Source organism: Trachypithecus francoisi, unplaced genomic scaffold (assembly GCF_009764315.1).
Source record: "Trachypithecus francoisi isolate TF-2019V2 unplaced genomic scaffold, Tfra_2.0 Contig00156, whole genome shotgun sequence".
Classification (NCBI taxonomy): domain Eukaryota; kingdom Metazoa; phylum Chordata; class Mammalia; order Primates; family Cercopithecidae; genus Trachypithecus; species Trachypithecus francoisi.
In genome coordinates this window covers 167,979-188,556 of record NW_022680493.1, presented here as the reverse complement: position 1 = coordinate 188,556, position 20,578 = coordinate 167,979, and the positions used below count along the sequence as shown (strand labels likewise).

At 47.9% G+C, this 20,578-nt stretch overlaps 1 protein-coding gene across 3 annotated transcripts in view; it reads left to right on the top strand.

Moving 5' to 3' along the window:
- Nucleotides 1-19,616, top strand: part of B4GALT1 (beta-1,4-galactosyltransferase 1) — a 56,847-nt gene extending 37,231 nt beyond the window's left edge. The window contains exons 3-6 of one of the 3 annotated variants that reach the window (XM_033187727.1): nt 11,236-11,423; nt 16,240-16,362; nt 18,482-18,586; nt 18,786-19,616. In XM_033187727.1, the coding sequence (XP_033043618.1) occupies nt 11,236-11,423; nt 16,240-16,362; nt 18,482-18,586; nt 18,786-18,918 (549 nt within the window). In that variant the 3' untranslated portion in view covers nt 18,919-19,616. Of the gene's footprint in view, nt 1-536; nt 603-1,338; nt 4,715-11,235; nt 11,424-16,239; nt 16,363-18,481; nt 18,587-18,785 lie in introns of those variants that run through there. The other 2 variants (XM_033187809.1, XM_033187874.1) reach the window with 2 other exon arrangements.
- The last annotated feature ends 962 nt before the right edge of the window (nt 19,617-20,578 follow it).

Here is a 20,578-nt window from a genome sequence, read left to right as displayed (position 1 = left end):
TAAATAATAATAAAATGGTAATGGGAAACCTGAACCCTGAAAAAAAAAGAGGTGGAAGGAGAAACATTTGGAGCACATCCTGCCTACAAATTAGGAACTGCCTGTGTTCTCCGTTTTATGGTTATATTCTAGAAGAAGAAAGGGATTTTGTAGCACCTGGTTTTGACCTTTCTGCCCTGTTTGTTGAGCAAATAAACCTTGTGGGCTGTTAGTCCTCTTTATAGCCTCTCAGCTTCTCCCTGGCCCAGACACCCTGCTGTCATTTTGACTCTTCATTCACACACACACACACACATGCACACATACACATGCACACACACACACACCATTTAAGATTAGACAGAAAGAATGCTCAAAATAGCAGTGGCTTCTAAGACATTTAGTACAGGGGTTCCCAAGCAGGCTTTTCAGTATCGAATTTCTTTCTGCCCCATTGAAATGCTGCACAACCTTCCGCTTATAGCAGGTCACAAGGGTTTCATTCTACTTGAAGTAGGGGCCATGTCCCATTTCCACTTCCTTAGCTTCCCTTTCAGTCTCTTCTAGGATTTTCCCAGACCCCTGAGGCCAGGCAATGTAGAAACTTCTGCTCCATGTCACAGGTGAGGAAACAGTCTCAGAGAGGGACAGGCTCTGAAAGTCTCATAGACAACAGCAGGGCTGCGGCTCAAACCCCAGCGTCTGAGTCCAGGTTTAGTGCCTTCTCAGGGCATCAGTGATGCTCCTCATGGCCAGGGTGCCCTCAGTGTTGCTCACAGTCCAGTATCCAGGGCCGAGAGTGTGCTATGTGCTCAGACTGCCTGGGTTCAGTCCTGGCACTGGCACTTTCCAGTCAGTGACCTCAGGCAGGCTACTTAAGCTCTGCAGGCCTCAGTTTCTTCCTTGGTGGGGAGGGCTGTGAGGCATTCTTCTCATGGTAAACCTTCAGTAAATAGCAGCCGTTACTGGGAGGGTCCACTCCTGCCTCTGCACTCTCCATTCATCCTGCCTGTTTCTTCTGCCTGCTTCTGTGGTGGTGAATTCTTCATGACTCCCACCACCTCCTGCTGCACCCCCACTCAGGGCCAGCATCAGGACCCTTCCTTCTATTGGTTTGGACTCCTTGGAGTCAGAGGATAACGGATGGTGGAATGAGCCAGGTGGCAGAATCTCAGAGGACTCAGAGGCCATCCCGGGCCTGTAGGCCTCTTCAGAGTGGGGCCACTTACCAAGCTCCACACACAGGTGTGAACTTTCACAAGTTATTATGACTCATACTCTGTCTATAGAAAGCTGTTAACCCCTCCCATCTGGCTTATGCCTCTGTAATTACCGTGATAACTTATATCTCAAAATAAGGATATTGAAGGAATGAGTGGGGAGAGGCTTTCCTGGTTGAGATAGAGAAGAACAAGAGTTGCTCTTTGTCCTCAAGGCCTCTCCTCCCACCCCTGACCTTAGCTCACCAGCTTGGGAAAATACTATTTGGCTCCTTGTACTCTGAGGTGTGGATGTCAAGATACAGCATTCCAACTTCAACGGCAGTGAGAAAAGAAGGAGGAGGAGAAGATACCATAGCAAACAGGGATGCATGCTGCATTTCCTAATACTCGAACCCAGAAATAAGACTGTAAAGCCACTCAAGGTGAAGGGAGGGCAGTTTGCCACCTGGCAGCACTAGCCCTAAATTAAGGAATGCAGGATGTTTGTGGGTTGCCCATCATAAAAATTACAAAATGAGTAAGGAATGCAGGCACAGCTGGCCAGGTGGGTTTGTCACAACCATGGCAGCCCTTTGCCCCACAGCCAGTACACGGAACTGGTCTCTCCAGTTCCGATTGCATATCTTCTGGCACCTCTGTTCTTCCTCAGCTGCCCAGGATTTTTCTGGTTCTGACCATGTTACTTACTCTTTTAAACCTGTTAGCATTTCATGACTGCCCACAGGCAAGGGTCTAAATGGTCGGAAGGCCCAAGCTTAGCCTCTGAGACCCCGACCTACCTCCAGCCACTTCCTCCTCCTCTCCACTTCACTGGACTCCCCCTCTCCACCCAGATACCTTTGTTCTCCCCTCCTTGTGCCTTTGCTTATGCTGTCCCTTCTGTTCCTGGTGTGTCTCTGGCCATCTTTTAAGCTTCACTCCCCAACCTCATTAGCTCTGTGGAGTCCCTGGAATAGAGCTGACTTCTCCCTCCCTGCTGCTCCCAGGCTGCTCAGAACTTTCTGGAAATGGATGATTATCTGAGTTCCAGCCTCAACCCAGCCCCCAGACTCCCAGTCCCTCATGTCTGCCTCCCTTCTTTCTCCCTGACCACACAGCTGGTACATAGTCAGTACAGATGTAGTCAGTGAGTGGAGCACGGGGCTTTTTCCTGGGATTCCTGCCTCTTTGTTTATACCTAGTCTCAGGAGCCTTACTCCTGGTCTTCTACCTAGATCTGTGCCTCTTGGAAGTGAAGCCTCCTTTCCCAGTGAAGCCAGGTCATCACCCTTGGGAATTTGCAGGGCCCCTCCCTTAAACCTCTCCCCCGAAGCTTCCGGCTCAATGCTGACCAGAGCATAGGCTGCCTGTGACAGTCCTTGGGGTGACCTCCCTTATCAGGAAAAATGCAGAAAACCTATTAATACCTTAGCCTTGTGATTGTTAATGGTCACAAAACTCCTTTAGGGTCTTTGGACTCAGCACCTTTAGGGTCTCACTTTGAATTTTGACACACACACCCGCCCCTACCCCGCCCTAGTAAGGCAAATGGTCTTCTGATTGTGCCTGCGGAGGGAAGGCTGCAAAGGTAAGCACATGATGGCTGGGAAGCAGAGCCAGAGCCTGCCTGAAAGGCTGTGGAGAAATGGAGGGAGGGCTCAGCCAGCTGCCCGGAGGACTCTCTCTGGCTTTGAAGTTTTCTCCTGTTTCCTTTTCTTCTGTGCACTGTTTTAGGATGATGGGGTGATAGTTCCAGGCTGGTTGAGGATGGATTTGGAGATAGTCCTTTGTACCCTCAGTGAGTAAGAGCATCTGTCACCCTACCTCAGCAGTTGTCTCTGTCACTGGTCCAAGCAGCTGATTCCTACACAAGGTCAACATCAACTGGGGAGAAGCAGACCCCTGGGTCTATCCCATTAGTGAGGACAGCTGCCTGGGCTTATGGCCCCATTGGTTTGGTTTCTATCTTGATCATCTCTACCATCCCCCCATCCCTGCCTTCCATTTTCTACCTGAGCTGTCAGTGCGCAGATTGATGTGTGTGGGAACGGGGCTCGGGAGGAGTAGGGTAGAGCTGGTCCTGTCCTGCAGCCTCCCCTTCCTTCTGGCACTTGGACCCTTTGGAGCCTGCCGGGGGTGGGGAGTGGGAGTGGGAAGGCCAGGGAGTGTCTCTGCGCCATCACTGTTGGAGTGTTGCCCCTTTGCTATGTGCCCCACCTAGTCTGTGTGTCTCTCTGTTCTCCTGCGGACTCGATTTGCTGGTGAATTGCTTCCATGGATATTGTTCTGGGAAACGCCATTTTTTCTGCTCACCCATGACTCTGTGACAAGGAGTGACAGCTTATTAGGAATTTGCTTTTGCATTGGAACACTGGTCATCAGAATGGGCCCCTTTTCCCTTGCAGCTTTGACATTTGCTTCTCTTTTCCTCACCTCTCTCCCTTGCATCCACCCTTTTCTCTTTTTCTTCTTTTTTGTTTTCCTTCTAGCAGGGGCCTTTTGCCTTTACTTGTTAATCCTGTTTGTAAAAAAACAAGTGGAAGGAGGAGTTCCTCTCTGATCTGCTTCTTATTCTCCACCTACCTTCTCTTCCGTACTCTCCACCTCCTAGAGAGAGAGAGAGAGAGAGAGAGGAATGCTGACCTAACTACCGCTGCCACTGCTGCTGCCACCACCGCTGCCACCACCAGTCCCTGGTAATGTTCACATGTCCTCAAATCAACCCAGAGCCAGGGCCTTACTGGTCAGGTGGAGGCTATGTAAATAATCCCATGAGTGTGTCATCCTCAGGCCCTGGGGTCTCCTAGGCAAGACCAGGGCCTCTGTAGGCTCTCTTGGAAATGCCGAGGTTACTGGAAGCCAGCCTGTTGTACAGGGTCTGAGAGTTTAACTTCTTTTAAATTAAACCACAATTGAGCTCATGCTGTGTGTGTATAAACTTTTGTATCCTGCTTTTTCCTTAAATTCTTTATCATCAGCATCTTCCCATGTTATTTCGTAGTCTTCATCATCATCACTTTCCATACCTTCATAGTAGTTGATCATAGAATTCCATCATAATTAACTTGTCTTTTCTATCTTTGAAGTCCTTTAGATAATGTCCAATTTTCCATGAGCGTAAATAATACTATAATGAACATCTTGGAGTCTGAAGTTTGTTCTGTGTTGGTTTGTTCCACATTTGGGATCTTTTTCCCAGGCTAGATTTTCAGATGTGGGATTATGGGTTCAGATATGGTTTACACATTTTTATAGTTTTAATACAGATGGCCAAATTGCTTTCTGAAAGAGAAGCTTTTCTTAAGTATTTTTCTTCAACTTGTATCTTAAACATCCTGAACGTGCTTAGCACCACTGTCTTGACGTGTCTGCGGAAAGCCATGTCTCCAGTTTTCAGTGTGTCAGGCCCTGGGAGAGGCAGGCATCCTGTGCTGGCTCCTTGGAGCTGGGTTTAAAACTATCTCCTCTGGCCAGGCGCGGTGACTCACACCTGTAGTCCCAGTACTTTGGGAGGCCGAGGTGGGTGGATCACAACATCAGGAGATCAAGACCATCCTGGCTAACATGGTGAAACCCTGTCTCTACTAAAAATACAAAAAAATTAGCCAGGCGTGGTGGTGGGCGCTTGAAAAGTCCCAGCTCCTCAGGAGGCTGAGGCAGGAGAATGGTGTGAACCCGGCAGGTGGAGCTTGCAGTGAGCCGAGATCACGCCACTGCACTCCAACCTGGGTGACAGAGCAAGACTCTGTTTAAAAAAAAAAAAAGTCTCCTCTGTGCTCACTTCACCCAGAATCCCTGTTGGGCTCTTCAAGGAGCTCAGTTCTCTCTGAAAGCAACTTTATAGCCTCAGTCTAGTCTGTGTTCCTGTGTGGCAGGGGCCAAGGATATGCTCACTCTTGAGAGTGGTGACTTTGATTGACTGAGAACCACTCCCATAGCCTGGTCCCTAACCCTCGAAGGCCCATTTCTCTCACTTACTGGGGTGAAGAGTTTAAATCTCAGACAAGTTTTGTTGAGAACTCTGAGCTACCATATTGTTATGGTTAACAACTAGAGCCCAGCCGGGCATGGTGGCATGTGCTGACAGTCCCAGCTTCTCAAGACGCTGAGGTGAGAAGATTGCTGGAGCCCAGGAGCTCAAGGCCAGCCTGGGCAACATAGCGAGACCCTGTATCCCCCTGCAAAAAACCACCAACAACAAAAGCAAAACTAGAGCCCAACTGCTGTGAACTCATGGGTGAGTAGATATTATTAGCCCTCCACAAACTCAGCATTTGTATAATCCCAGGCTCTTTCCAGTAATTCTCTAGGGATCACCTCCCAGCCTGTCCACTGTTCCAGGATCCACACTTAGGCCTGTAGGAATGCCCAGTCAGAGCTTCTGCTGCTGCTGATCTGTTACTGTTTCATGCAACCCACTCGGCCTAGTTCCTTCCTCTTACTGTCTCAGTGGGCACAGAAAAGCATACAGAGGGTGTTTCAGCAAACATTGCCACTGGCTGCACACCTGCCCCCGGATCTGTTGGGTTCTGTTGAGAGCTTAGTGCTACATTCTGGCATGATGGGGAGGGGTGTGGCTCTGTGAAGAGCCAGGGCATGTGTATGGGAGCAACAGTGTCTCTCTTATCATGTAGAAATTCTGAGTCATTGTGAGTCTTGGCTTTGGGTTGATGGTTCCAACCACGTTGCTGCTGTGTCTTTTGGTGCAGGAGAGTCTGGGTGCAGTTGGTCCCTCAGCTATTATGGACAAGGGATGTGTCTGCTGATGTACACACATGGACCTGACATCCAAGGAAGGCAGGGTGATTGGACAGAACAGTTCTTCCAGAAACTGTTGGGACTTGGACAAGAGGGGCCTGTGACTTTCTGTAGTTGGTCATCTGTCCCCTGTTGCAATCAGGGAAAGGCCACACTTGCCTTCCTTAACCACAGTTAGGATTTTCTCGGGAATTAGACCAGATTCTAGCACCTGTCCTGAACCTCGCCCCGCCCCTACAAAGGCTGCTTGCAAGTGTAGTGTACATACACAGGGAGCAGGTGAGGCGTGGAAGGGGAAGTGGAAGTGGAGCCCCTGCCTTTAGCCCTTGGGGGAGGCACTGTCTGCTTACCCACGGTTGTTGCCTCACAGGAATCATACAACAGCTTTGTAACTGGTCTCCTCACCTTCAGTTGGATTGGGGCACAGATCCCTCCTTGACATACAAACCATGGTTTAAGGCTCCCTGTGACCTAAGTAAAGATAAAGCTTAAGTATCTTAACAAGCACCTAACCCTTCTCCCCGGCCTCTGTGATTTGGCTCATGTCTGCCTTCGTGTCTCATTCTGGCTTCACTCATTCGGAATTTCTTCTAGTTCCTTGACTGTTCTCTTTTCCTTAACAGCCTTTACAAATGCTCTCACCATGCATGCTTTTCTCTACTCCTACAATTGCCTTCTCTCCCACCACCGCCTCCAGAGTCTATGTCTGGTTGATTCTGTCTGCTGTCTCCAGTCCCTGTCCTGTATCAGTCTCTGCTCAATCATTTGAGGATTTTATATGTTTTCTGGCCTTTCTTTAGGGGGCCTGTCTTCTCCCTCTAAAAGCAGCCAGTTGACCTAGAAGGAAGGGATAACTGTAACTCATGTCTACCAACATAAGATTAGGCCCGCCCTTTAAAAGCTGGGTCTTTCAAAGGGACACCTGCACCCAGCATGCTGGCTCCTCTTCACCAAGTGTGACTTCCTACGCATTTCACAGGCCTCCAGCGGTCCCCCTGAGTCTCTTCTGCTGTGAGAAACTCTAATCATGTAAGCCACAGGCTAATTCCCTTGAACCTTAAATGTTTTTAGTAATTTCCCCTTCATCAGAGAAGAAGGATTTGAGAGGAATTTTGAAGCAAACACTACAGAAGGCAGAGTCTCCAGGTAGGATAGCTAAGAGACATTTGGAATGGTCTGACTGTTCAAGATGGATGGGAAAGCCTCTTCCTGTAATAATGATAGTAGCCGACATTTGTTGCCAGGCAGTGGGGCAGCCACAGGCCCCATTTTTGAGATGGAGTCTCACTCTGTCACCCACGATGGAGTGTGGTGGTGCTGTCATGGCTCACTACAACCTCAGCCTCCTCGGGCTGGGTCTTCTTAATTCTGAAAAACCCAGCTTTTAAAGGGTGGACCTAATCTTATGTTGGTAGACAACACTGTCTACCAACATTGTCTCATTTAATACAATGCACATGCTCTCCCCATGACACAAAAGAGGAAACTGAGGCCTGGAGGTGTGATGTGTCCCAAGTCACGTAGCTCATAAGTAAAGAAGCCAGCATTCCCGGATTAAAAATGCATGTGTCTGTCACTGTGGTGTATTTGGTGCTTGATCAATGTTTACTTGAGCAAATGGAGCGGCAGATACACCAGACGAGTGTGCTCAGTGAGGAGGGCAGGAGTGAGGCTGGGCATCTTCCTACCTCCTGCGAGTGGTGGGGCTTGGTGAGCTTTCCAGGGCCTGTCTTTCTTATCAAAGAAGGTGTGTGCCCCAGTGTTACAGCATTTCACCCAAAGAAGCCCAGAAAATGCTTGACTTTTCTGTCATTCCTGGGGAGGACACTTTCCTCCTCCACCGTTCTGCTGGCTTGGTGTTCCCACAGCCCCTGATAGGTGATAGCACCTGCTAAAGTGCACCAGGCCCTTCTGTCTTGCTGCATCCCACAGATGAGGCCAGGCTGGGAGGAGGGAGAAAGGGAGGGATATGTAGTTCAGGTTATTCTGGAAAACTGCCTGACCAGTTTTAAGTCTGGGCTGGACACTGGGGCGTCTCACCGCGTTGAAAGGGCTGAGGCACCCCCTACGGTAAAAGGGGCTGGAACCAGGTCTGCTTCTTGGGGTTCTCCTCCAGGGTGCCATTGCTCATGGGCCGTGGCTCTAGAGGTGCTCATTCATGGTTCCAAACTTCCAGTTCCTGGGAGAGGAAAAATGCTTAGTTCAGTCTCAGTTAGGCCTCTGCTTAGATCAAACAGCCAAGGCCAGTAGTCCCAGTCCTATGGTAGAGACCTGGCCTCAAAGAGCCCTCTGCCCCAGTTGTTGGGGAGTGGACCAAGAAAAGGGAGCCTTATCCTGAGCTGGGCAGCCAGCCCTGGGGGTCTAGTGCACAGATGTAGAAAAGCTCTATTGGTATACCTCCCTTTGCTTGTTGGAAAGTGCTCAATGGGGCTGAATTGTGTTTGATAGTGTAAGTCTGGGTTGGGGTTAGGGTTGTTACAAGATTGTCAAGATGATTAAATGAAATGCCATTTGAAACACTTATCCATGCCTTGTGTACGGTATCCCCACCAGTGAATATTCATACTCTATTATAATAATTCCAACAACTTCATAATTTTCATATGCAATTTCTAAACTTTGAACTTTTTTTGTTTGTTTGTTTGAGACAGCGTCTCACTCTGTTGCCCAGGCTGGAGTGCAGTAGTGCAATCTCGGCTCACTGCAACCTCTGCCTCCCGGCTTCAAGTGATTCTCCTGCCTCAGCCTCCCAAGTAGCTGGGATTAGAGGCGCCCACCACCACGCCCAGCTAATTTTTGTATTTTTAGTAGAAATGGGGTTTTGCCATGTTGGCCAGGCTGGTCTCAAACTCCTGACCTGAGGTGATCCACCGCCTTGGTCTCCCAAAGTGCTGGGATTACAGACATGAGCCACTGTGCCCAGCAATTTTTTGTATTTTTAGTAGAGATGGGGTTTCACCATGTTGGCCAGGCTGGTCTTGAACTCCCGACCTCAAGTGATCCGCCCGCCTCGGCCTCCCCAAGTGCTGGGATTACAGGCGTGAGCCACCGTGCCCAGCCTAAACTTTGAATTTCTTTGAACCCATGACTTACACAGAATTAGCTGAACGCAGAATTCCAAATCAACTCAGCCTGTGGGACAGCCAAAGAACACAGTGTGCCTTTGGGCTCCTTTTTCACTCACCATGCGGGGTTAGAAAACTTTATCAGGGGCTTTAAAAAAGGAGCTCTTGTGTGTGAAATGTTTCCTTGATTCTCTTCCTGATGCCTCTCTTTCTCTAAGTGGTTTGCTTCCCCGAGTTCCCCACCTGAGGCTGGGTGGCTGTGGCACATCTGTGCATTCTGTACGCACACAGGCAGCCTTGTGGAGTGCCAGTTTCCAAGTCTTGTTTTTTTTTGTTTCTTGTGTGTGTGTGTGATGGGGGTCTCACTCTGCCGCCCAGGCTGGAGTGCAGTGGTGCTGTCATGGCTCACTGCAACCTCAACTTCCCCGGGATCAGGTGAGCCTCCTTCCTTAGCCTCCAGAGTACTAAGGACTACAGGTGTGCACCACCATGCCTGGCTAATTTTTGTAATTTTTTGTAGAGACAGAGTCTCACCATGTTGCTCAGGCTGATCTCGAACTCCTGGAATCAAGTGATCTGCCCACCTTGGCCTCTCAAGTGTTAGGATTACAGGTGTGAGCCACCACACCCAGCCCAGGTCATCTTTTGAGGGCATGGAGAGAAGACTTTGAGCATCCCACTTTTGAGATTGTGTACCAGTCAAAAGCCCCTATGACACTTTTCCCCCAAAGTAGAGGGCTCTGATTATGTTGATCCCAAGAGAGATGGGAAAGAGCATTGAATGATTCCAAAGTATCGGGCCTTGGTTCGTTTCCTCATGTTGGTATTGTGAGGATTCCTGTTAGGATGACAGCATGTGTGCAGGAGGCTTTGTGAATTGCTGAGAGTGAGGGGTGGCAATGTCAGTGTTGGGTCTGTCCTTACTAACCTGGGGCCATGGGAGTTGATAAGACCAGATTCCCAACTTTACCCCACAATGTGATCCCTGTGGTGATCCCTCACAGGGCTCTTTGGTTGAGCTTCCCAGAAGGGATTACCATCTGCCATTGTATGTTGAGTCCCATTCATTCATTCATTCAGCCAACCAGCAGCTATTTACTGAGCTCTCATTGTGTGAGAAGCAGTATTCAAGGAACTGGGCGAATAAAAAAACAAAACATCCCAGCCTTCATTGAGCTTACGTTCTTACTGAAAGAAAACAAATAAAACATACAGCACTTTGGGAGGCCGAGGTGGGCGGATCACTTGAGGTCAGGAGTTTGAAACCAGCCTGGCCATCGTGATACCCCATCTCTACTGAAAATTTTTAAAAAAACAAAAAAAACATTAGCCGGGCATGGCACTTGCCTGTAATCCCAGCTGCTCGGGAGGCTAAGGCAGGAGAATTGCTTGAATCCTGGAGGCAGAGGTTGCAGTGAGCCAAGATCATCATATCACTATACTCCAGCCTCAGCAACGAAGCAAGACTCCGTCTCAAAAATAAAAAGTAAAAATATGCAATCCCTTCGCACCAGCACACTTGAAGTCTGACCTCGTGGTTGGCACCCTTTAGCAGGTGTCCCTCTTCTGTCTTGTGCACCTTGCTTCTATCCTGGCATGTATGGCATGGCCTCCTACACTCCATGGTGAGCACTGTGAGGACAGAGGTTGAGTTGGGTTTGCTGTATTTCTCAGGTGCCTAGGTTTGTGCTTGACAGGTAGATGGAAGGCACACAATGTGGTCATCAAACCTCAGTCAACCATATAAGGAAGGTAGAAGTGAAAAGTCCCATGGGTACCCAACTAATGTCACCAGTTTCCTGCATACCTGTCCTGGAGTTTATTTATAATGTGTGTAAATAAATGATGTATGTGTTTAAATGCCTTTTTCACCTTTCTTTTAGAGCTGCCTCTTTTTAACAGTTCCATTCCATTATATGGATGTACTATGACTTATTGAACCAGTTCCCTACTAATTCTGTTTTTTGCAGTCTTTTGTTGTGAGGAACATTCCACAGTGACAATGTTGTTCATAGTCATTCACACACAAGCAAGTCCTTCTGCAGGATAGATTCCTAGAGGGGAATTGCTGACTCAGAGGTTTTTGTACTCTGTGTTGATTGTAGAGTGAGGGCAGAAAAGTGAGGCCCCTTACTAGTGACCATGTATAGTGGATAAGTCACCAGTCCCTGTGAGTGTTTGGCCCAAAGGCTTTAAGGCATTTGATAACACTATTTTTGTTTCTGCACCAGGCCGGAGACACTATGTTCAATCGTGCTAAGCTCCTCAATGTTGGCTTTCGAGAAGCCTTGAAGGACTATGACTATACCTGCTTTGTGTTTAGTGATGTGGACCTCATTCCAATGAATGACCGTAATGCCTACAGGTGTTTTTCACAGCCACGGCACATTTCCGTTGCAATGGATAAGTTTGGATTCAGGTAAGAAATACTGAGTCGGAGTCTGTGGTAACCATGTTTCTGTGTCATGTGTTGACTAGGAAATGCAGTCCTGGCAGCCCAGGAGTGGCCTCGTTAAGCTCTGGAGCAGAATGCCTCCTCTGAGAAATAGGTGTTTCGTATTAGTTGAGATGGAAAGAGGAGACCAGAAATGCCTCTAGTCTCTGCACATCCAGACAAGAACAAGTTTTCTCTTTTTTTTTTGAGACAGGATCTGGCTCTGTCACCCAGGCTGGAGTACAGTGGCGTGATCTTGGCAACTGCAACCTCTGCCTCCAGGGTTCAAGCCATCCTCTCACCTCAGCCTCCTGAGTAGCTGGGACTACAGACACGTGCCACCATGCCCAGCTAATTTTTGTATATTTTATAGAGACGGGGTTTTGCTGTATTGCCCAGTCTGGTCTCAAACTCCTGAGCTCAAGCAAACCATCTGCCTCGGCCTCTCGAAGTGCTGGATTACAGGCATGTGGCACCATGCCTGGCCTAAGAACAGTTTTTAGCATCTGGGCGGGGCTCTCATCTTTAGGCTCCAAACAGATATTGTATTTTCTTGCTTTTTTCTTTCTGTTGCCCCACAAGTTTTGGAAAGCAAATTGGAATAGTTTTTCCCCACTGAATTATTTAGCTTGTATACCTCAGCAGATGTTCCTTGGCCTGTTTTGTTTTCAAGACACAGGGTCTTGCTCTGTCACCCAGGCTGAAGTGCAGTGACACAGTCGTGGCTCACTGCAGTCTTGAATGCCTGGGCTCAAGCCATCCTGCAGCCTCAGCCCCCTGAGTTGCTGGGACTACAGGCATGAGCCAGCATGTCCAGCTAATTTTTTATTTTTAGTAGAAATGAAGTCTGGCTATGTTGACCAGGCTGGGCTCAAGTGATCCTCCCACCTCAGTCTCCCAAAGCATTGGGATTACAGGTGTGAACCACTGCTTCTGCCCTTGGCCCTTTAAGAAGGAATGTGATTCTGTTTTCCAGCAGGGCACAAACTTCTGCTTAAATACAAAGCCCAAATTTTTCCACCAAAATGTCGCTAGTGAAGAGACGAGCCCAGATGCCCAACTAGGGTATTATCCAAAACATATTGTCATTGGTGGAAAATGGCCTTATAGTCCATTGTTTCGTCTTAAAAATAAATATATAAAGAAACTTGCATATTGTTTCCTAATTCCGTGTTTATATTAACATAAAAGTCTTTTTTTTTTTTTTTTTTTTTGAGACGGAGTCTCGCTCTGTCGCCCGGGCTGGAGTGCAGTGGCCGGATCTCAGCTCACTGCAAGCTCCGCCTCCCGGGTTTACGCCATTCTCCTGCCTCAGCGTCCCAAGTAGCTGGGACTACAGGCGCCCACCAGCTTGCCCGGCTAGTTTTTTTGTATTTTTTAGTAGAGACAGGGTTTCACCGTGTTAGCCAGGATAGTCTTGATCTCCTGACCTTGTGATCCGCCCGTCTCGGCCTCCCAAAGTGCTGGGATTACTGGCTTGAGCCACCGCACCCGGCTAACATACCTGACAGTGCCGGGCGCGTGGCTCACGCCTGTAATCCCAGCACTTTGGGAGGCCAAGGCAGGCGGATCACGAGGTCAGGAGATCGAGACCATCCTGGCTAACACGGTGAAACCCCATCTCTACTAAAAATACAAAAAATTAGCCAGGCGTGGTTGCAGGTGCCTGTAATCCCAGCTACTCGGGGGGCTGAGTCAGAAGAGTGGCCTGAACCCGGGAGGCGGAGCTTGCAGTGAGCCGAAATCGCGCCACTGCACTCCAGTCTGGGTGACAGAGTGAGACTCCATCTCAAAAAAAAAAAATTTGCCTGTCAGTGGCCGGGCGCAGTGGCTCACACCTGTAATCCCAGCACTTTGGGAAGCCGAGGCAGGCAGATCACCTGAGGTCGGGAGTTCGAGACCAGCATGGCCAGCATGGTGAAATCTTGTCTCTACTAAAAATGCAAAAATTAGCCGGGTGTGACGGCAGGTGCCTGTAATCCCAACTACTTGGGAAGCTGAGGTAGGAGAGTTGCTTGAACCCGGGAGGCAGAGGTTGCAGTGAGCCAAGGTCACGCTGTTGCACTCCAACCTGGGCAACAGAACGAGACTCCGTCTCAGGAAAAAACAAACAAAACCTAATCAGTTGAATAACATAACCCTTGCCTTCCTTGCTTTAAGTGAATTTGAAGATCCAGGAGCTGTGCTGCAGGTACCCTCTATGTTGGGTACGCCTGGTTTAGGCTGACTAGTACAGTGTGGTTGGCCCATGCAGACAGCAGACCCTTTATTTAGATACAACTTTTTTTCTTTTTCTTTTATTTTTATTTTTTGAGACAGAGTCTTGCTTGTCACCCAGGCTGGAGTGCAGTGGCATGATCATGGCTCATTATAGCCATAAACTCCCTGGCTCAAGTGATCCTCTCACTCTTAAAAAAAAAATTTTTTTTTTTAGAGATGTCTCACTGTTACCCAGGCTGGTCTTGAACTCCTGGGGGCTCAAGCAGTCCTCCTGCCTTGACCTCCCAAAGTGCTGAGATGACAGGCATGAACTACTGCACCTACTGAGATGCAACAGCTTTCTGTCAGACTCATTTTATTCTCATCATTTCTTCCTGTACTCCCTTGCTGGGAGCATGAGAGCTGTGATGGGAATATAGGAATGTATGAAATCCTTCTCCCAGATCAAAGTTCCTAACTTGTTGTCTTAAAGGGAGGAAAATTTGAATGTAACCTTACTTTTAGGCTCTTCAGAAGTCCTTCTATACCCTTCCATCCCTACTTCCACCCTTCCTCCCTCTCTGTGTGTGTATCTTCTTCTCTTGAAACACACAGATTTATACCCTGAGCCCTCTTGATTCCTCCCTTGAAGCATGGTGGTGAACCACGAAGGGGCCCGTGATGCCGTAATTATTTGCCACAGCACCATGTTTGTTTCACAATGAGCCTGGCAGGTTTGAGCTTGGGGCACATAGGGAAGAGAAAGCAGCAGAGACAGCAAAACCAAATCATGTCAGCTTGGCATGTACTTCCCCTTGAAATAGCTAAGAAGCCATTTCTGTAAAAGCACTGATTATCAAAAAACCTTACTGGCCTGGCCACCTCTCGTTCAAACCCTCACATTAATAATGTGGACAGTAGTACAAGGTGTGCCAAAGGTGGATGACTCGGCACCTGAGTGATGACACCTAATTATGAATAGGTTCATTAAAGCAGACCCCCTAGGGACCTTTGCTTGAGGATCCTTGCAGTCAGAATTCCTGAATATATTTGAAAATAATAATTGCATCTTTATTTTCATATGTTCTATATGGTTTGGCTGACTTCCCCCTCAAAGTCTGAGTTAGAGTTTTCCTTAATTTATGTGATGGGTTTGGTCTTTTTGGATTCCAGAAAGAGCTGGGTGTGGTTTGGAGCTGCACTCAGAGTCACATAAAACCACAGCCTTTAGAGAACCCACAGGAAGGCTTTGGGGCACATCCGATTCTTGACATTTCTCATCAGTGCTGACTTTGTATCCCTTAGGAGTTCACAATTCATAACCACTGAAATATTAAAATACAAAAAGTTTTGGAAGGATGAGAGCCCAGATGCTCTACTACTTGAAAATATGTTAAAACATACGTTCATCATTATACGTTTTGCTAAATCAGGATAAAGTCCGAAGTTTCAAAGAATTTTTATTTTAGCAAATTTCCAGAAACACTTCCTCAACTGTTAGGGTCGGTGTTCTAGTCAGTATGCCTTTGCAAGCATGAAAGCTAGATTGGTCAATAGGATGGGTGTGGAAGGGGGGCTGTGACTGGGTGGGTACAGGGAGGCTCTAAAACAATCTCAGATTCCAGGAGCTCCCGAATAAGAACTTCATGTGCAGGAACAGAGCACAGGGGAAGCAGATTCCTGAGCCCCTCAGGAAGAACTGGGCTTAGGCCTGCCCTTGTCACTGACTAACTTTCTACATAACCACAGAAACAGCGCTGTGTTGTGGAAGGAGGAAGATCATACTTTTTGATATCTGTGTCTAATATAAGGTCATCTGAGCCCTGATACAAAAGCAAAACAGACAAAACCCTCATAACTGCTCCCTCCCACCCCACCCACCATCAAAAACCTCTAGAGAGCCTGGGTGTGGTGACTCTTGCCTGTGATCCCAGCGCTTTGGGAGGCTAAGGTGGGTGGATCACCTGAGGTCAGGAGTTTGAGACCAGCCTGACCAATACGGTGAAACCCCGTCTCTACTAAAAATACAAAAATTAGCCCGGCGTGGTGGCACATGCCTGTAGTCCCAGCTACTTGGGAGGCTGAGACAGGAGAATCACTTGAAAACCTGGGAGGCGGAGGTTGCGGTGAGCCGAGATCAAGCCATTGCACTCCAGCCTGGGCTACAGAGCGAGACTCACTCTCTCAAAAAAAAAAAAAAGACCTGGCTTGGTGTCTTACAACTGTAATCCCAGCACTTGGGAGGCCGAGGCAGGCGGATCATGAGTTTAAGAGATCAAGACCGTCCTGGCCAACATGGTGAAACCCTGTCTCTACTAAAAATACAAAAATTAGCTAGGCGTGGTGGTGGGCACCTGTAGTCCCAGCTCCTCGGGAGGCTGAGGCAGGAGAATTACTTGATGAACCCAGGAGGTGGAAGTTGCAGTGAGCCTAGATCGCGTCCCTGCACTCCAGTCTGGCGACAGAGCAAGACCGTCTCAAAAAAAAAAAAGAACTCTACAGAAGCAAAAAGAGTAACTTTAAAAGTGTTTATGTTCTTAGCAAGCTTTATTTTGGGGATGTCAGAACTTAACTAATCACTGCTTCTTCTTCTTTCCTCCAGCCTACCTTATGTTCAGTATTTTGGAGGTGTCTCTGCTCTAAGTAAACAACAGTTTCTCACCATCAATGGATTTCCTAATAATTATTGGGGCTGGGGAGGAGAAGATGATGACATTTTTAACAGGTAATGGTCATAACTTAGATATCTTTCTCCTCTGTCAGCCTTCACTTCCAGTTTTTGAATCAATGCTTGGTTGTTCCGCAAGGACTGACCCTCAGATGTGATGCACCCCCACTCAGCCCACATTCTTAGGTGTGGCTTCATACAGGTCCTTTAGGTGCTAAACGGGATCTGTAGGAAAATGAGTTTCTGAGATTTTTGTATCAGCCTGGAAAAATGTCAAATGGGAGCCAAGTGATGGGGCAAGTTTACTTTGACTTGCCACATGCCGTTTTATACTCAAGGAGTAAACAAATGTTCTTTGTAAAAACCCCTTATCTCATTGTGGTCCCCTTTCACTGTGAAACAAGTTTCCTTGAGCAGAATCCTAACTGTCTTCACAGAAGCTTTGTGTTATATTTTTGTTTTGGAGTATTTTTCACATGTACAAAAGCGATACTGTAGTATAATAAACCTTTGCGGACCTATCCAGCCCCAGCAACCATTATGGCCTGGTCAGTTCTGTCCCATCCAATCCTGGGACAGAATTTTAAGCTGGTAAATCTTTATGATGTGGGTTATCATTTACAGTGGTAAAAAACATCTATCAGTAGCATTTGAAAGAACATTCTGCTCAGTCCTCTGGCCGTAGAGGCTTCAACCCCACCAGCCACCGATAAGCACCTTCTCCAGGAGCCAGTCTGAACTCATTACTGAGTTTAATATCAGAATACACCTTGGTGCAGCCTTTCTGAATTGGAGTACCAGTTAACAGAAAGTGTCTGTCAGAGCAACACCCAAGTCATTCAAGTTATCATTGTGTGCGAACTTAACAGAGACCCACATCTTCAATATAAACCTTGAAGAAAACTCCAATTTTAGAGTATGTAGATGGGGTATCAAGTGTGTGCATATTGAATGTCTGCTGCATACAGAGCACTGTGCCAGGCAGGCCTAGGACACTGAAAACCTGGACATAGGGTCCAGACAGAAGCAAACCTGCTTCCACAGAGGCACTCCTGGGCAGACGGTCTGGACCGATATGACAGTGTGCAGGGCTGGCAGGATACCACAGGGCTGAATGGTCAGAACAGCTGGGGGAGGGAGGGAGCGTCCACAGGCATCTAGTCCCATGCTAAGGCGGTGGCACTAGAAGGATGGGTGGTGTGTGGAGCAACTTTCTTGAAAGATAAAGGATCTAACACTTATTGTACACCTACTTACTGTGTGCCAGGCAAGGCCAGGAATGTTTAAGTGGTCTGGAATCAACCAGTTCTGCCCCTTAACTAACTTTGCTGTTCTGCTCTCCAGGGTTTCATTTTGGTCCTCATTCCTTTTCCTTGGACCAACACAGAATCCTCCACCCTGTTCCGGCTGCCTCTAGTCTTGTTCTCAGCCCTCCATTTGTTTTTTTCTGCCTTTTCCCACATGTTCTGAAGCCCTCCATTCTTATACTACTTTCCAGAGAGACTTCCCCATGACTAAAAACATTTTGGAAATATTGTATATTAGGCCCCTTTCAGATACTGGCAACCGTTTGTGGGATGCTCTGAGAAGGCCTCTGTGATTTAGCCTTGCCCTTTTCAGCCCATTACCTGCCACATCCTACCCCAGACCCTTGTCACCTAGGAGCTTATATTGCTCCTTATATTGCTCCCTGAGGGCACTAGGCTTGCTCTCACTTCCATACCTTTGCCTGTGTCATCCTGGCTGCCCAAAATGCTCTGGCAGATACCTGTTCATCCTCAGCTGGACTGCCTAGGCTTGCTCCGGCAGAGTTTACAAACTCTGTGCTTCTTCCTCTGTGTCTCCAACCTCATCTTCCTCTTCTCACCTCCATCCTGGTCCTGAAGGCCCTATGTTTGAGGCATTCACCCTGTATGTTCTGTGGGGCAGACGCCCCCAGTGTCTGGCACATGATAGTCAGCACTACAAACTGCAGAACCAGTTGTAAAAGGACATGGAGTAGGAATGTGAGTTTTAACCAGGGTCGTGCTGGGCTAGGTTCTGTCATGATGCTGGGTTGTGGGCTGAGTGAGAACAGCAAGGATGATGGTGGATGGAGCAACAGTCTTGCAGCCAGGGCTATCAGGCCAAGTGTATGGCAGCTCTGTGATAATGACTTTCTCCTTACTCTTTGCAGATTAGTTTTTAGAGGCATGTCTATATCTCGCCCAAATGCTGTGGTCGGGAGGTGTCGCATGATCCGCCACTCAAGAGACAAGAAAAATGAACCTAATCCTCAGAGGTGCGTTCTGTGTTTATTCATACTCCTTCCCCCTTTAGGATGAGGTAGGCTGCAGGTCTGAGGCTCTGCAGAGGGCTCTGGGCCTAGAGGGAAATTGAGGTGGTCAGGTTACGGTGGAGAGGGAGGAGGAAGTACGTGTAATGGTTTCTTCTTAAGATTTTTGTTTTGAGACAATCTCCTTGTGCTCTTTTCCTTGTAGGTTTGACCGAATTGCACACACAAAGGAGACAATGCTCTCTGATGGTTTGAACTCACTCACCTACCAGGTGCTGGACGTACAGAGATACCCATTGTATACCCAAATCACAGTGGACATCGGGACACCGAGCTAGCGTTTCGGTACACGGATAAGAGACCTGAAATTAGCCAGGGACCTCTGCTATGTGTCTCTGCCAATCTGCTGGGCTGGTCCCTCTCATTTTTACCAGTCTGAGTGACAGGTCCCCTTCGCTCATCATTCAGATGGCTTTCCAGATGACCAGGACAAGTGGGACATTTTGCCCCCAACTTGGCTCGGCTTGTGACTTCTTAGCTCTGCAAGGTGTTTGTGCCTTTGGGGGTTTCTTGGTGTGTTCGCAGTGTCACCCCAGAGTCAGAACTGTACACATCCCAAAATTTGGTGGCCGTGGAATATATTCCCGGTGATAGAACTGCTAAATTGTTGTAAAATAGGTTAGAATTTTTCTTTAAATTATGGTTCTTATTACTTCGTGAAAATTTGGAGAGTGCTGCTAAAATTGGATTGGTGTGGTATTTTTGGTAGTTGTAATTTAACAGAAAAACAAAATTTCAACCATTCTTAATGTTACGTCCTCCCCTCACCCACTTCTTTCAGTGGTATGCAACTATTACAATCACTGTGCATATGTCTTTTCTTAGCAAAAGGATTTTAAAACTTGAGCCTTGGACCTTTTGTCCTACTAATGTGTGGATTCCAAGGCAACTCTAGCATCAGAGCAAAAGCCTTGGGTGTTCTCACATTCAGTGACCGATCTCCAGATTGTCTGATTTCTGAATGTAAAGTTTTTTTGTTCTTTTTTTTTTTTTTTTTTTTTTTTTTTTTTGTTGAGACGGAGTTTCGCTCTGTCGCCCAGGCTGGAGTGCAGTGGCCGGATCTCAGCTCACTGCAAGCTCCGCCTCCCGGGTTTACGCCATTCTCCTGCCTCAGCCTCCCGAATAGCTGGGACTACAGGCGCCCGCCATCTCGCCCGGCTAGTTTTCTGTATTTTTTAGTAGAGACGGGGTTTCACCATGTTAGCCAGGTGGTCTCGATCTCCTGACCTCGTGATCCGCCCGTCTCGGCCTCCCAAAGTGCTGGGATTACAGGCTGAGCCACCGCGCCCGCCTCTGTTCTTTTTTTTTTAATAGCAGTTTGTAGTATTTTAAAGAAAGAACAGATCGAGTTCTAATTATGATCTAGCTTGATTTTGTGTTGATCCAAATTTGCATAGCTGTTTAATGTTAAGTCATGACATTTATTTTTCTTGGCATGCTATGTAAACTTGAATTTCCTATGTATTTTTATTGTAGTGTTTTAAATATGGGGAGGGGATTGAGCATTTTTTAGGGAAAAAATAAATAAATATATGCTGTAGTGGCCACAAATAGGCCTATGATTTAGCTGGCAGGCCAGGTCTTCTCAAGAGCAAAATCACCCTCTGGCCCCTTGGCAGGCAAGGCCTCCCGGTCAGCATTATCCTGCCAGACCTTGGGGCGGATACCTGGGAGACAGAAGCCTCTGCCCCGACTGTGCAGCTCCCCACTTCCCCAACCCTCCCCAGGTGGGCAGGGCAGAGGGAGCCTCAGCCTCCTTAGACTGACCCCTCAGGCCCCTAGGCTGGGGGGTTGTAAATAACAGCAGTCAGGTTGTTTACCAGCCCTTTGTACCTCCCCAGGCGGAGGGAGCCTCTGTTCTGGTGGGGGCCACCTCCCTCAGAGGCTCTGCTAGCCACACTCTCTGGCCCACCCTATGTTACCAGTTCTCCTTCTTCT